This window comes from Morone saxatilis, unplaced genomic scaffold (assembly GCF_004916995.1).
Source record: "Morone saxatilis isolate NCDOM2014 unplaced genomic scaffold, NCSU_SB_2.0 Contig20, whole genome shotgun sequence".
In the NCBI taxonomy this organism is placed as follows: Eukaryota; Metazoa; Chordata; class Actinopteri; family Moronidae; genus Morone; species Morone saxatilis.
In genome coordinates, this window is record NW_023339763.1 from 11,983,568 (window position 1) to 11,999,057 (window position 15,490).

General features: G+C 41.0%; 2 protein-coding genes across 2 annotated transcripts; one reads left to right on the forward strand and one right to left on the reverse strand.

Annotated features, from left to right (window-relative positions):
- Nucleotides 1-509: 509 nt before the first annotated feature.
- Nucleotides 510-10,822, forward strand: kl (klotho). The gene is made up of 13 exons (XM_035667216.1): nt 510-1,307; nt 2,232-2,662; nt 2,745-2,824; nt 2,992-3,154; nt 3,774-3,879; nt 4,454-4,603; nt 5,016-5,251; nt 5,883-6,075; nt 6,452-6,630; nt 7,124-7,231; nt 7,476-7,581; nt 8,188-8,314; nt 9,656-10,822. The coding sequence occupies exons 1-13, from the start codon at nt 591-593 to the stop codon at nt 9,988-9,990; spliced, it is 2,931 nt and encodes a 976-aa protein (XP_035523109.1). The 5' UTR covers nt 510-590; the 3' UTR covers nt 9,991-10,822.
- Nucleotides 10,823-10,847: 25 nt separating this feature from the next.
- On the reverse strand, nt 10,848-14,339 carry rfc3 (replication factor C (activator 1) 3). The gene is made up of 9 exons (XM_035667217.1): nt 14,145-14,339; nt 13,224-13,361; nt 12,988-13,055; nt 12,587-12,684; nt 12,244-12,425; nt 11,988-12,124; nt 11,781-11,879; nt 11,601-11,670; nt 10,848-11,497 (listed from the first exon to the last, which is right to left on the reverse strand). The coding sequence occupies exons 1-9, from the start codon at nt 14,229-14,231 to the stop codon at nt 11,306-11,308; spliced, it is 1,071 nt and encodes a 356-aa protein (XP_035523110.1). The 5' UTR covers nt 14,232-14,339; the 3' UTR covers nt 10,848-11,305.
- Nucleotides 14,340-15,490: the final 1,151 nt, after the last annotated feature.

Consider the following 15,490-nt stretch of genomic DNA (forward strand, 5'->3'; position numbering starts at 1 on the left):
GTGTTTGCATATCTTCTCCTCACCCCACTCACCCCTCCTCATCCATCACCCCCCCCCCATCATCTTCAACCTGCACACACTCCTGGCTGAACTTGATCCAGTGAGAAATGCAGATGAGCTTTTTGTGCTCTTGACATGCGGCATTTAAAAGGAGTTATGAGATTATCTGCGAGCGGAGGATGAATGATAATGGTGCTGTTACTGAGATCAGATTAAGGCTTTTGCACCTGGGTCACTCTCTATCCAATGATGAATGTTCATTTTGAAGAAAAAGCCAAACGGATGCCTTACTTAACCATACTGGGAAAACAAAAATAATTCAATATTAGCACTAGGAAGTTATGTGTCCGTGCTTTGCCAAAGATTGATCATTTGGGGCTCTTAACATCACGTTATTCCTGGAGACCTTCGTGCGTCAGGTGCTTTGGCTAATAATTGATAGATTTTGGAGAGGCGGCGTGTGGTGGGTTCACAGCTGGCTGGCTGCACTCCACAGTCCGCTGTTCAGTCACCGAAAGCCTCTCAGCGTGGTTAAATGAACATTAAAGTTAGAAACTGGACATCAGAGGCCGGTAGTACTGACAGGCACCATGAGTGCTCTGCTCGCCCTTTTCACCTTCCTCGCCTTCACCTCTGCGGACGCAAAGCCCAACGCTGGTCTGAAAACATGGGGACGCTTCAGTAAACTGCCCTATCCAGGAGACAAGGCTTTCCTCTACGATACCTTCCCCAAGGACTTCATATGGGCGGTGGGCACGGCTGCGTACCAGGTGGAGGGCGCGTTTGAGAAAGACGGCAAGGGGCTCTCCATTTGGGACACTTTTACGCGAGGTGGGAACCGGATGGCCACCGGGGACGTGGGCAGCGACAGCTATCACAACATCCACGCCGACATCCGAGCCATCAGGCAGCTCGGGGTCAGCCACTACAGGTTCTCCCTGTCCTGGTCCAGAATATTTCCCAACGGCACCCGCGGGAGTTACAACGAAATCGGCACCAACTACTACCGGACACTGATCAAGAGGCTGAAGGAGATCCGCGTGCAGCCGGTGGTCACGCTGTACCACTGGGATCTGCCCGATCACCTCCAGCAGACCCTCGGCGGCTGGAGCAACCCGGGGATTGTGGGGATTTTCAAGGACTACGCCGATTTCTGTTTCCAGACTTTCGGGGATGATGTGAAGTATTGGATCACCATTGATAACCCGTTTGTGGTGGCGAGGCACGGGTACGGCACCGGAGTGGTCGCTCCCGGGATTAAGAACGACCCTGATCTCCCGTTCCGGGTTGGACACAATCTCCTTAAGGTGAGTGCCCAGGTAAAGGTGTGAGGAGATCATAATAACTGTGTTTTTGTTGTTGTTGTCTTTTTCATTACAGAAATTGAAATCTGCAATGTAGTGCTTAAGAAAGCGACTTAATAAAAATGAAATCTTTATTATTTTCTGCCTGAGGTAGCTGAAAGTGTTGACATTTAGGCTAAACCTATTTGGTTTTCATCTTATTGTTTTTCTCTTTAAGTGTGTTTATGGCATTCTGTGCTGGAAAAAAGTATTTAGATGTTTTAATGAATGTAGAAATAACAAACTGTAAAAGTTTACTAAATTTCCCCTTACTTAGAGTATTCTTATTCTTATTCTTATTCTTTTATCTTTTTTTATTATATTAGATGGAGGAATGGCCACCTACTTTCTAAATAGTTACATTGTTTCATCTTATAAGATGATCATATGTTGTGAAATTATAATTATTATTTTTTTAATTAAAAGTATCTTAGTAGAAAATAGTAAAAAGTACAATATTCCTCTCTGAATAGGTGTAAAAAATAAAGAGGCATAAATGGAAAAATATATAAAGAAAGAATGTATAGTTGAGTACAGTAAATATACTTGATGCTTATATACTTTATCGTGTTTATCTTTTTTCACTTTATAATCTTGTTTAACCTTTACAGTCTTTTAATCTATGTAAATCTTCAAATGTTTAATTTCCTACCTGCGTTTGACTTTTTATCTTTCAATTATCTTACTACTCTTATTAGTTTGTCAGTCACCTGTAGCACATTGAACCCTGACCTGTATGAAATAAAGCTGGACTGATGGATTTTCTTCATTTTTTCCCTTTCTCCTCCATCTGTCATTATTTTATACCCATCACCCTCTCCATCCTCTCCAACCTTCCCCTCTGTGTGCCCATCATTTCCCTTCCCTGTCTGTCTGTTTCTCCTCCAGGCTCATGCAGCTGTATGGCATCTCTACGACCGCCACTACCGACCCCGTCAGCAGGGCAAGCTGTCCATGGCGCTGGCCTCTCACTGGATCAAACCCAGTCGAACGCGCCTGGAGAGCCTGCGAGAGTGCCAGTGCTCCCTGGACCACGTCCTGGGCTGGTTCGCCCAGCCACTGTTCACAGACGGAGACTACCCTACCTGCATGAAGGCGAGGCTGGGCTCACGGCTGCCCTCCTTCACCCAGGAAGAGAGGGAGCAGGTGAGGGGAACAGCCGACTTCTTTGCCCTCTCTCACGGAGCGGCCTTGAGCTTCCAGCTTATCAACGACAGCCTGAAGTTTAGGCAGCAAGAGGATCTGGACCTGAGGATGCTGCTCTACTGGGTCAACGCCGAGTACAACAAACCACCCATCTTTGTAGTGCAGAGTGGTTGGTAGGTTTAGGTGTTTGTCTGTACAGGCTGTGATGTTCTTGTGTGTTGTGGTACATCCTGTTTTTACTGTTGCTCAACACAGGTACGTCCTTGGCAATACCAAGACAGAAGACCCCAAACACATGTACTACCTTAAGAGGTTCATTGCAGAGGCACTAAAATGTGAGTAATCATGCAGTCTGGTGTCATATATTCACCAAACCAGCACAAATGTTTGACATTTTTGAACCATTATGAGCATGAACTTTTTTACATGAAAGTGAAATCTAAAGTTAGGAAAAGTAGTGACTCCCATCTGGACTGTCCATCTGTCTCTGTTTGCCACACAGCGATCGTCATAGACGGAGTGAATGTGATTGGATACACAGCCTGGTCTCTGATAGACGGCTTCGAGTGGCACAGGGAATATGGGATACGACGGGGACTTTATTATGTTGACTTCAACACTCCTGACATGAAGAGGGAGCCAAAGACATCTGCCACTTTTTACAGGTACATGTTATGAGGATGTGATGAGTGGTGATTTTGACAAAGGATCCACAATGTTGAAGTTTGTGGATTTCACCTTTTGAGTTTTTACATCATACTATAAAAGTAATGCTTTTGCACAGATCCTTACTTCATTACTACATTACTACATACTACATTATGTCCTGATTTATGATTTATTAAGATTGCTCTGTTTCCAAGTATCTGTAATCACTGGATGAGCTGAACACAAACTACTTCAACTCCAATGCAGAAAACACATATTGTGAATAAAACGGATCAATAAACTTCCATGTAAGATGCTGACTGTCAAATTAAAGTTTTTGCAAATATCAAAGGAAAAATCAGCTCCCTTCAGTTAACAAAAGTGCCTATAGAAATTCACATATACAACTCAGTTCGTTCCAAATTGGTATAGACATAAGTACACGCATCATATTTGTTTATATTTCAAACACAGATAGTGAAACCCCAATTTTACCTTGTTTATATTTTCATTATTGATTACATTTTAAATAATATTTTACAAAACTGTGCACATAATGGCTCATGCAATGCTGCCTCGCCACTACACTCTCAGCACAGCTCCTCCTGAAGGGATGATTTTTCATTATTCCTAAAGAAACGTCATCCAGAGGAACGGTTTCCCAGAACTTCCAGAGAACAGACCAGCGCAAGGAATCTTCCCGTGTGATTTTGCCTGGGGGGTATCTGCCAACTCCATACAGGTATGTGTTTATTGTGTGTGTATGCAAGAATGAGAGGAAGTTGGGAAGTTGTGGAGGGTCAAATGTGCCAAAGGGCAGAGGGCACATAATGAATGAACCTCAACCAGAATACTTCCTCAAAAATAGAGAAACTTAAGGAAACATTAACAATGTACAGTATTAACTTTGGTCTCATTAATATTTTGTGAAGTGTGAGGTTTTGTGAAATCTATTTATAACTATTAACAACTCTATAACTATTATTTTGTTGTCTGATGTAGTGGAAAGGAAATGAAAAGAAAAGCTTCAGTTCCTCTACTCCTCGTCAAATTTACTCCATGTTTCTCACATTATTTTAAACTTGCAGTTTTCATGGTGAAAGTCCAGCTCAGAAACAGCTATGGCAATGAATCCTCTCTTAATCATAAACCACACAACCTCACACTGTCTGCCAGCTGAGCTAAACAGCACAGGACCAATTATTACAGATTTGCCCCATTTGGCCTTTATTTGCATTTGTGTGTACAGAGTAAACAGAGTGAGTGAGGGAGTGCATGTTTACATTGGCTGGCGTGTTTTTTTCTTCATGTCATAGGTGGAGACCACGCCCAGCCAGTTTGCAGACCCCAGTGTTTACTTGTGGAACATATCCAACAACGGAGAGCTGATGAGACTGGAGGGCTTCAGTGCGCCTCCTTTACGCCGAACCGCACACTGTGCTGACTACGCTACCATCCGACAACAGGTCGCTCCTCCTTCAAGTCCAACTTTTATCTCTTGAGTGGTTTTACATACTCAAACTCAGCATGTTGATTTTCTCAGTATTCCCTAATAATTACACCTTTGCTTAAACAAAAATTTTTCTCCTTTGGGGTACATATTTGTAAAATAATGAAGGTCAGAAGATAGAAATAATACAGTGAATTGAACTGGAAGTGGTCAACAGTGTTTGATCTGGCACACTTGTGAAGACTTTATGCTGTGAAAGAACATAATCCAACATAATATAATCCAATAATTCCACTTTTGAAGGCTCCTCTGCAACAAGCTTTTGTATATAAAGATAAAGGTTTAAATCTTTATAAAGGTGTGTGTTGTTGCACCTGGGTGTATAAAAGTTAAAGTTGTGGCATGCCTATCCTCTTCCCTCTCTTCAGGTGAATGAAATCCGGCAGGTCGGGGTAAACCACTTCCACTTCTCCCTCAACTGGTCAGCTCTGGTGCCTACAGGTGATGTGGCTCACCCCAACACCACTCTGCTAGGCTACTACCGCTGCTTCACCCGTCAGCTGCTGCAGGCCAACGTCACGCCTGTGGTCACTCTGTGGCACCACACACGGCAGCGCAGCAGCCTGCCGGCCTCTCTGGACACTGCCAACAAGTGGCTGAACAGGTCAGATGCAGTGAGGATTGCCAGGATGAAGCTCTTTTAACTCCAGCAGGTTTTGGGATAGCTGAGAAGGATATCACTACTCTTCTTTAAGGGCCAGTTTTTCATTTGTTATTTGCATGAATTCTGAGAAAGCTTCATGGCTACTAGAACTTGGAAATCTGTTCCAAACACATAACTAATGAACAACCATCTGTATCAAATATGGTTTATTACTATATATAATAATTCACAGATTGGTCTCATGAAAAGTAAACATGCAATGATGTTGCCAGGAACAGTCTGTGCTGACTGTCATCAACATAAAGCCATCCTTTATGACTTGCTGCCATGGTTTCATCTTTCCTCTTCCTGTAATAAAGAGATATCACTAAACCCAGCAATCACAATGTTTGTTAAGGTAACAATCTGATGTATTGGCATTTTCCACTTTATTGGCACAACATCCAGTGTTGTTGTAACTAAATGTAAATAGATCTTCTAAAATGTATCTTTTTATTATATTCCTTGTCATTTTCTCCCTCCCATGTGGATGTGTATGTGTGTGTGTAAAGTTAACAGGTTAACATTTTCTGATATAAATGCAATCTTAGTACGTAAATACCTTCCTTTCCACCTTCAAATTTTTTCTTAGGGAGACTCCAGAGGCGTTCGCAGACTATGCCAGACTTTGTTACAGAGAACTAGGTGCTCATGTAAAGATGTGGATCACTCTGAATGAGCCCAACGATGAGATGGTGAGCTACGAGGAGGGTCATCAGATGCTGCGGGCACATGCTCTGGCCTGGCACGCTTATGACGAGTTCAGACCTGCGCAGGGAGGACAGGTCAGTAGCACTGCAGTGTTGAGATTAATTGGTAATGTCTGTGAGGAATTATTATTATCCATTACTCAAATACTTTTATTATATGTAGGAAGTGTTGTTTTTATGTTTAGGTGTTGCAGTTAAACAAGCCATCTGCAATATTCTTTGTCTTTGTCTTAGCTGTTTGGTTCTTGCATGTCAGTTTCTATAGATCTTTTCACATTTAAACAGCCAAATTTTGCTAGTAAAGCGACATCTATTTTATTGGATTTTCTGTTGTGGAAATTTGTGTGTTTTGTCTGTTTACAGATGTTGGCTCTTGCTGCTTCTGCTTCTTTTTATTCCAAATATCACACAGATTATCACCTGTGCTTCCATGTTTTATGTTGTGCCTCAGGTGTCTCTGGCTCTGCACATGGACTGGGTGGAACCAGCCTTCTCATTCAGCCGTGAAGATGTAGAACCAGCTAAAAGAGTTTTGGACTTCCGTGTTGGCTGGTTTGCAGAGCCGATCTTTGGCAGTGGGGACTATCCTCTAGGAATGAGGAGCTGGCTGCGTCAGCTCAACTCACTTGAGTACAAATACTTCATTCATACGTCAATACAGTCACTTTGTTAGCTATAGAATAAGCATTGCTGTTTGCTGTCACAATGAAAAAATGTCAACAAATAATCTCAGTTCAAACCACTAATAGATTATTGATCTAAATCTAGATTTTCAATCCAGCACTGTATCAAATGGAAATCAGTAGGTTATATATTATATAATATATGTATATACCAATATTCAATTTGCAAGTGTGATGTGGAAACTTAACCTCTGGAACTTTTAATGAGGTAGAAGAAGTAGGATTTTAATGTGGTTTTTTTTTTCTTCTTTTTTGCGGAAACATATCAGATACACATTATGGTTTCAATTTCGACAATATGAACAATTTGTATAAACAATTTGTATAAAAGTCATATTGTCTGGATTTATTGGGGAAAAGCCCAAACTACTCACTTGTACTTCTTAAATGGTAGTTTTATATAATTTTTTAAATGCTATGTTTTCTGTGTTTTTCCATAGTCTGCCAGTATTCAAAGAGGAGGACAGACAGCTGGTTAAAGGGACATATGACTTCTTTGCCATTAGTCACTTCAGTACCAAGTTGGTGACACATGCCAAGGAAGACTCGTAAGATAATGTTTTATTTATTTATATGTAGTTACAGATAGTTACAGAAGACATACAAATAACTGTCCTGGTGTTAAAGTAGTTCAGTTTAGCTGAAGACAAATATCTCGTCCTAATGTTTGATGTCCCTGATGTATACATCCAGCATTTTAAGATACATGTATAAGATGACGAACCATTATGATAATGTTTTTCAGTTTTGTTTTTGTGATACAAAGCTTCAGTATCATTTCCATGTCTCCAGATACACCTACATAGCAATGCTAGAGGTCCAACACATGATAGACACCACATGGATCATGTCCCCGAGGCCTGTTGTGCCCTGGGGCCTGAGGAAAGCCCTCAACTGGGTGAGATTGGAGGCTTTTGTGCCACTGTTCATTTGGTGGCTGGTTGTGATGCAGACTTGAGTCATTGTCTTGTGAAGAGTTAAAAAGTTGTATGTTGACCTAATTGAACCAAGCTGACAGGGACATAGAAAAGGGGAGACATAGACAGACACAGACAGCGCACATGGGATTTGATTTAAGGCAAACACATGTATATCTACCCTACTACTACTACACCATGACCACACATATTTTTAAAGTTCCCCTCCACTCAGAAATGGGTTGCTCTTATTGATTTTTCACTTGGATGTTTGACCTTTACTGTTTAGTAAAGTGAGACAACTTGTGTCCAGTAGTAGTAGTGGAATATTTGCATATTCATAGATCCTGGATTTTTAAATGAGGGTGAAGGAGTAGATGGAAGAATTTTTAACCAGGTGACTTTAAGGAAAACTATACCAGACACAAAAATATTAGCTCAGTGCCTTGCTTTGCACTTATGATTCAGTGGTTAAGATTCCCCCCAAATGTTAATCCACCCTGGAAGTAAGGAGTAAGAGCAGACATTACCAACACAGTGTGACCACCATGACATCAAAACTGACATTGCTCTTATGGTGTTGTAAGGTGAAGGAGCACTACTGTGATGTACCTGTCTATGTGATGGCTAACGGTGTCCAGGAAGACCCAGCCCGCTTCAAAGACAGCCTAAGGGTCTACTACTTGTATAACTATATCAATGAGGCGCTGAAAGGTGAGACTACAAACACACATGTTGCTGTTGAGAGTTTATAGGATTAAGGCAGTGCAATTGGGAGGCGAATATTGTTATCGCTGCATGTGTACTGAGTAATCAATCCTTCAGAGGTGATTGAAGTCTTTCCCCAACGATGGCCTCTGTAGAGCTTAATTATTAGACAAGTATTTTGGTCACTGACCCTTGAATAGTCAGCAGACTCAGAAACACACACCTACTGTATGCTTACAAAAATATAAACAGAGATACACACTGTACACTGATTTTGTTTTGAGTCAAGGTTACTTGTTATCCAGTTACCTGTCCTTGTAAAGTTTATTGGGTTACGCTCAGCTGAGACCTTAGCCAGCACTCTAAAAGTGTGTGCACATATAGTATCACGTAATTGTATGTTGCAGTGTGCTCTGTCACCACTAAGTGGCAACCACGCACAGAAAGCTGTTTGTATATACAGAGCAACATTTACAAAGTCTGAAATACATTAACCATAAAATATGAGGAATTATTTGCCTTGTTTAAACTATATATGAATTGTCAGGCTTTTTTTTCATGTAGTGAGAGGAGTACTATAATGGATGCTGATGTAGGCCAGGAAAATAAATACATATAATACATTCTAATAAATGCCTTTTAGTTGTGAAATAGTAAATCAAACATATTACTTTCTGTATCATAATTATGAGGCATTTTCCATAAATGGCAATGTCTGGGGATGCTTTCGTAGCTCACCTGGTAGAATATTTGTATGTATAAATAGCTGTGTCTGTAAGTCATGAAAAATTCTCAGACTATATGTTACTCAATAACTAGAGTGCTTGTAATTACCATAGTTACGATCCACAGCTACATACTTTTTAGGATAATTTAAATCTGAAAAACATAAGCATTATGACCTACATGTTTTTTTTGGGTAACACTTAAAGCCCCATAATTAACATTAAACACAAGCAGTAGATTAAAATGAATAAGTAGCTTACAACACACCAATGTAGTTAGTTAGCATATCTCTTAAAATATTTATTGATGTAGTTGTCAACAAGTTTACCTAACTTCATTTTAATGAATGACAATATAACACAGTTGTAATTATATAGAATATATCTTCATAGATGAAGTGTCAAAATGAAATTACAACACATTCATAAACACTTGTACTTAGACGTGCTTTTCAGTACTTCATCATATTGTGTTAGAAACTATTTATACATGATAAATATGTGGGATTAAGATAAAGTGTTACCTTTTCTTGTACCGTCACACACCCAGTCTGCCACCTTCAAATGCACATACAAGTAAATGAATTTTGAACTTCTCAAACGTTCTTTACTCCCTCCTCAGCGTACACTTTGGACGGTGTAAACCTGAAGGGTTACTTTGCCTACGCCCTGAGTGACCAGAGGGACCCAGGGTTCGGCTTGTACGGCCACGTCCACGAAGAAGTCATCATCAAGGCCTCTCTCTCCAACTATCGCAACATCATCCAGCACAACGGCTTTCCTATTCAAGGAGCTGTGCCCCAGCAGTGTCCCAGCATGCCTCAGCCTTGCCTAGGCTGCCACATGCTAGTCAAGGGGCCCGTGGTAGGCTTCCTGACTCTGGTAGGCTCAGGGGTGCTGATCACCCTGGGCCTCATTATCTATTACACAGCCAAGAGACACAAGGAGTGTTACTGATGATTGTTTTTGTCTTTTTTTTAAATGACTTAAGGAAAAAAATTTAGGGTTCAGTCTCTATCTTACTTTACAACCCTAAATTATGGTTCTTCCTTTGGCCTTTATATTAAATAGAGTCTGAATAACTAAAGTGTTCCAATCATCTTTACATTTTAGGTGTTACAAATGTTATTTTAGATGTTTTCAAGACTAGAATGCATCTTTTTGTTTTTAAAATATTGTGGAATAGCAATTTTATAAATGACATTACCAGGCTTAACCCTTCTTCCACCACGGCTGTAAGACTAAATTAGGTACGTACTACAAGAAAAGGGACTATAAAGCACCTGAATAACAAAGGAAGCTCCACAGACTAATTTTAAGTTTGTCGTAGCGACAGGATCAAAAGGTCTGCAAATTAGTTCCAAATAGTCAAAGTTCATGCATCAGTCACATAACCAACATGTAATATATGATTTAAAATTCTTGACACTAGTTGCAAATCATCAATTTCAAATAATAATGGATATCACAGAATGGTCTTTTCAAAACTACTTGTTTGTGAGTTTATGCTGCTCAGAAAGTCAAGTGTCACCCATTAGTGTTTTCCCAATTATTGAGACCTGTTGCACTCCACCATGCTGCCAAGGTAATTTCACCATAGAATCCGAAGGAGAAGTAATCAGGAAGAGGAAGCCTCTGGATAGTACATTTTACAGTATGTACCTGCCTTTACAGAACATAAATACTATTCTAAGTTTTTTTTGTTTAATGTTCTTCACACTAGTTTGTAGTTTTGTGACTATAATAAACATTTGCATCTGTCTTTAGTGCCAACAATAAAAGTGCTCAAATAAGGTGAAAAACAAACAGTGATGCTACATTTTTTGATTTATTTGAATGAGATACTAACAATGCCCCTGGATACAAGCTGGGAACCTTTATCGCATTAATCCTCCTCACTCTCTCCTCATGTTTCCAGTCTGTCTCACATACTGGGAACCTCTGAGCAACATCAAACAGTTTTGTAGGCAGTGTCACGTTACATAATACCCAAGAGCCACACTTTATACTTCAGGAGTGATGGTCAATAAGGTTGATGTAAAAAAACATCTGCTATGTAATATTAAGTGTAATAGTAATGAAATGTTACATTTGGTCATATTCATAGAGTAACAGGTTGTGAAGAAAGCTATTTATTGTAATGTTCTGTTGCAGATTTTTAGGAAAACATCTCTTGTCCTGTTATCTCTTGTATATTTTAAAATGCAAAAAGTCTTGTTGGGGCACGAAACACGAGCAAGTTAAAGTCGTTTGTATTTAAGTCCATTTAGAGTCAAAACATCATGGCATCCAGGCCGTCTTCCATGAACTTCTTGTAGATGGCCATGAACTTAGCAGTGAATGCCTCAAGGTGATAGATAGCTTTGCTGCCCAGCTGCAGTCTGTGTTCGTAGTAGGCTGCCATGTGGGCCACCTCCGTCTTCAGCTGGCCATCGCAGTTACTCAACAACTCTGTTACCAGACCCTGTGTTAGGGGATTGGACAGAGAAAATGAATACTCAATACCTTAAACATCACTGCAAACTGTTTCAACACTTTGACGGGATATGAGGTGCAGTTAACGGTACCTTCATAATGACATCAGGAGGGATGCAGTGAGTCAGCAGCTCGTATAGCCTGGCTCGAACTTCCAACAACCTGGAACAGAGACAGGCATGGATTCAGTATTAAAACATCCACACGAGTCTGATTAACCTTCTTTAGTCGCCATCAGGACAAGCTCAACCTCTTTTATCTGCCTCTCCTACCTCTGAGGACTCTGCTGGCTGACGATGGCATTAGCAGTTTCTCTGAGGTAGACCTCCCAGTCCGTCACCGGGACATCTTGGTCGGCTGAGAATGGATACCTGGAAAAGATGAACACAGGCGAAATAAGCCCATACTTTTGTTTATATTCCATATGAATCAACAGAAACCGCTGTGGAGGAATTGTATTATGTTTTGTGATAACTCACTGCTGCACTCTGCAGGCCTCACACATCAAAAGGGCTTTGCGGAGGTTGCGACCTGACTTCTCAGAGATTTGCTTGGCCAGCTCAGGTGGGAGGAGTAGTCCCTCCTTTTTACAGACTGATGTCAGAACATTACAGACCTAGCGAACAGGAAAAAGTTGAAAATGTTGTCCTCATAGTGACATAACTTACACAGCAATTTTAGGCTTTCTAATAGACTACTTTCATATATTACTAATTACAATCTACACCGTCTTGCCTCTTCTGTGCTCGGCAGAGGAACTCTGATAGCCAGACAACGGCTCCGAATTGGCCCGATGACTTTGGAGGTAGAGGTAGAGCACAGGATGAGACGACAGGTTCCCATGTACTTTTCCATTGTCCGGCGCAAGGCATGCTGGGCATCCTTTGTGAGTCTGTCCACCTCTGTTAACAACACCACTGAGAGAAAAAACAAAGTGCCAATTAGTACAAGAGTGAGTCAGTCTGTCTGATATTATGGCATCAGGTAGTTAATAGAGGAAGGATTATTCTCAGATTTTTCTGCTCTAAAACAAAGACCAGCATTCACAGGGTAAACTGGCACAATATTTAGTTCCTACCTTTGAACTCTCTCTGGGTGCTTGTCTGGATCTGTTGAGACTGAGCCACCGTTTTAATCAGCTCTTGAATCACCACACGGTCCTGATTTCCAGCGTCACTGTACGACACAAATCAGAAATACTTAAAAGTGCAACTGAAATGAAATTGCTTGTTTGAAAACAAGGTTGTATGACAATCAGGTCTGTTGTCATTGAACTGTGAGACACTGGTACTGTGTGTTTGTTGGTAACTTCTTTTACTGATGAACTGTACGTCTTTGGTGACTGGTTGTGTAGTTGTTTGTAGTACCGTTTTTCTGTTTTTTTTTTTGTTCCCGTTTTTCCATCTGGTGAAAATGAACTTTATCTGGTACAATACATGCATTGTGCACTGTCACTACGAAATAAATCCTCATCGTTACCATGGGTTGACTTCCAAGTGGTAGTTGCTGGCTATTGTGTTAATCTCAATTTTCTTCTTTGAGGGAGCCTGGAGACGAGGAAACACAAAACAGGTATGAAACTAAGACTTAAATTTGATGATGAGTTCATGAAGACTGACAGTAGAAAGGTCTGGAGAAACTGCATGATGCTCTGCAGTTCTGTAGGGGAGGGGGGGGGGTCTAGTGACTGTGTATTTCATTATCTGCCCTCTCACCACGATGGTCTGGTGCTCTATGCGAAGCTTTTCCACCCCAGCGCCATACAGCTCCCTCAGCAGACACATGATGCGGGTCTTCTTCCCCGCGCCGGAAGGACCGTACACCAACAAGTGTGGGAAGTCGCCACATTGGACCTGAAACAAACATTCACAGTTCGCTTTATACAAACTGGGTTAACTAGTGCTTTGTCCTATTGTTATACACGCTGTGCATCACTGTATGAATGTTAGTCTCTGTTTGTCCCACACAACATGCATGCCCAACACTACCCATTAAGACCACCCTTATCCACTCACACCAACTTCTTTCGTTTTTGTTGCTCTTTCTTTCTTTTTCTTTTATGTGTGTGCATTTTATCCATGTCCTCACGTCCCTGTATTTCTGCTGTCGTTTTGTAATTTTTTGTAAAATTTGTAATACTACACTACATGACCCACTTTTGTTAAACCTATGAACCAATAGTTTCTGTTTGTCCCTTTGGCCTCTGCCATCACTGTATGGATGTTTATGAATGTGGCATGAGAGGCGCTATACAAGTACAGTCCACTTACCATTGGCTTTTTTGCCAATAAGCAACTTTACATTAAAGCAACCTTTCAGAAACAGGCAGGCATTGTGAGTGGAATCTAGCAATGGTTGCATATAAATACATATATTGTGTATTTCAGGTTAACGTTACCCCAAAACAAGTCTGAAAGGATGCACACTGCAGTCACAAACAAACACATTATATTCACACTCAAGTGACCGGGTTGACAACAAGGATTGATCCGCACAGGGCACCATTTCTCTGGGTAAAGTAAATGAAACGTTTATATATATATATAAAAAAAAAAGCCTCTATGCAGCTATTGAGTGTGACGCTAATGTTAGCTTAGCTCGGATTGACAGTCAACACGCAGATTTGTTTCTCTCACCAGGTTCTTCAGCTGGGTCGCTTGCTCTTTGTGATAGTCGAGTTTCCCGAGGGAGCTCGGTCGATATTTGTCCACCCACAGACTCATTGTGCTCTGAACTCAGTGACTGTTGTCGTCCGTGTTGACAGCAGACAGTCTGCAGCTTCACTCTCCCGCGAAATATTCACACACGCAAACCCGCGCTGCCGCTTCCTGTTTAACTACGGAGGGTCGAACGGGTCAAAAGCTGCTACACGCGGCTTGTAAGTGAGTTCCACTTTTTCATCGCGAAAAACAAACAAACGTGTGAGTACAGTAGGTGGAGAAAATGTGCTCCTCCAGCAGTGGCAGTCCTTTATCTGTAAATGATTATGTATAACTCTCTGTCAGACTAGTATATTATAATGCAACAGGGGTCTTTGAGTGGGTTGTAGGGGTCCCCAGCAAAAGTGGAATTAACTTTTATCACATTTTTTGGGGAGTTGGAACCACAAGGAAAGACATAGGGGTGGCCTTTTTTATTGATTGTAATTTATAGTGATCCCAGATTGATCATTGATTGACTCTTGAAACCTAAAAATCCTAAATCCTACTGTACATCTCCTGTGGGGCTCGTTACAAGAAAAAGCTGGTAAACCCCTGTTATAATGTACTCCACATTAGTTTTATAAAGCCTACTTTTAGTCGCATTGATGTGCAGTGCACTGGTGATGTTGAAGGGCAACAGCTTGATCCTGCTGTGGAGCTTCAGCTACACAGATGTCCATGATGTAACCACAGTTATTATCTTTTGCGTTTAAATATATGCCTCTCCTGAGGTGTACAAGAGATGACCTCCACCAGTGTCATTCCTGCATGATGTCGGTTGTTATGTGCAGGTAAGCTATAAGTACAGGTTGGCATGTACTTTTGTCTTGTTGTGAGGGGGAAATGAGGGGTTAAAAGGGACCCAGCAGTGCACACTGTTGAGTTAATCTGTCTGTATCTTAAATGGAATTTGAAGGATAGCATCGTTTCTTTGTTGCAGCAGATTTGCAGGCGTTTACACTGAAGACAGCGAGGCTACAATGATACCACCAAGGAATGTGAAACAGCTAATCCCAAGCAACGAAAACAAAAGCGCACAGTGTCACCGTGCTGTCATGCCATGCCATAACGAGAAGGTGTGAGCTGATTGTGTGTGATTATTGGTAGGATATATACTAGAAGCTTCTCTCTAAGTGTCTCACTGAATGCTATTCTGTGATCACCATCTGAACAACACATTTCAAAAATGAAAACAACTTAACACACAAACAAATTATTATCTGGTTCAGTTTTTCCTCCCTCTTCAGGCAAGAAAGTGCAGAATTTTAATCCCATGTTTT

Excerpts from the sequence above, each read along its gene's own strand:
- kl (XM_035667216.1), top strand. The coding sequence starts at position 591 with ATGAGTGCTCTGCTCGCCCTTTTCACCTTCCTCGCCTTCACCTCTGCG. Across the intron at positions 2,825-2,991 it reads CATTGCAGAGGCACTAAAAT|CGATCGTCATAGACGGAGTG; the intron begins GTGAGTAATCAT and ends TTTGCCACACAG. Across the intron at positions 6,631-7,123 it reads CGTCAGCTCAACTCACTTGA|TCTGCCAGTATTCAAAGAGG; the intron begins GTACAAATACTT and ends GTTTTTCCATAG.
- rfc3 (XM_035667217.1), bottom strand. The coding sequence starts at position 14,231 with ATGAGTCTGTGGGTGGACAAATATCGACCGAGCTCCCTCGGGAAACTC. Across the intron at positions 12,685-12,987 it reads CACTTGGAAGTCAACCCATG|TGACGCTGGAAATCAGGACC; the intron begins GTAACGATGAGG and ends TGTGTCGTACAG. Across the intron at positions 11,671-11,780 it reads AGCCAGCAGAGTCCTCAGAG|GTTGTTGGAAGTTCGAGCCA; the intron begins GTAGGAGAGGCA and ends TCTCTGTTCCAG.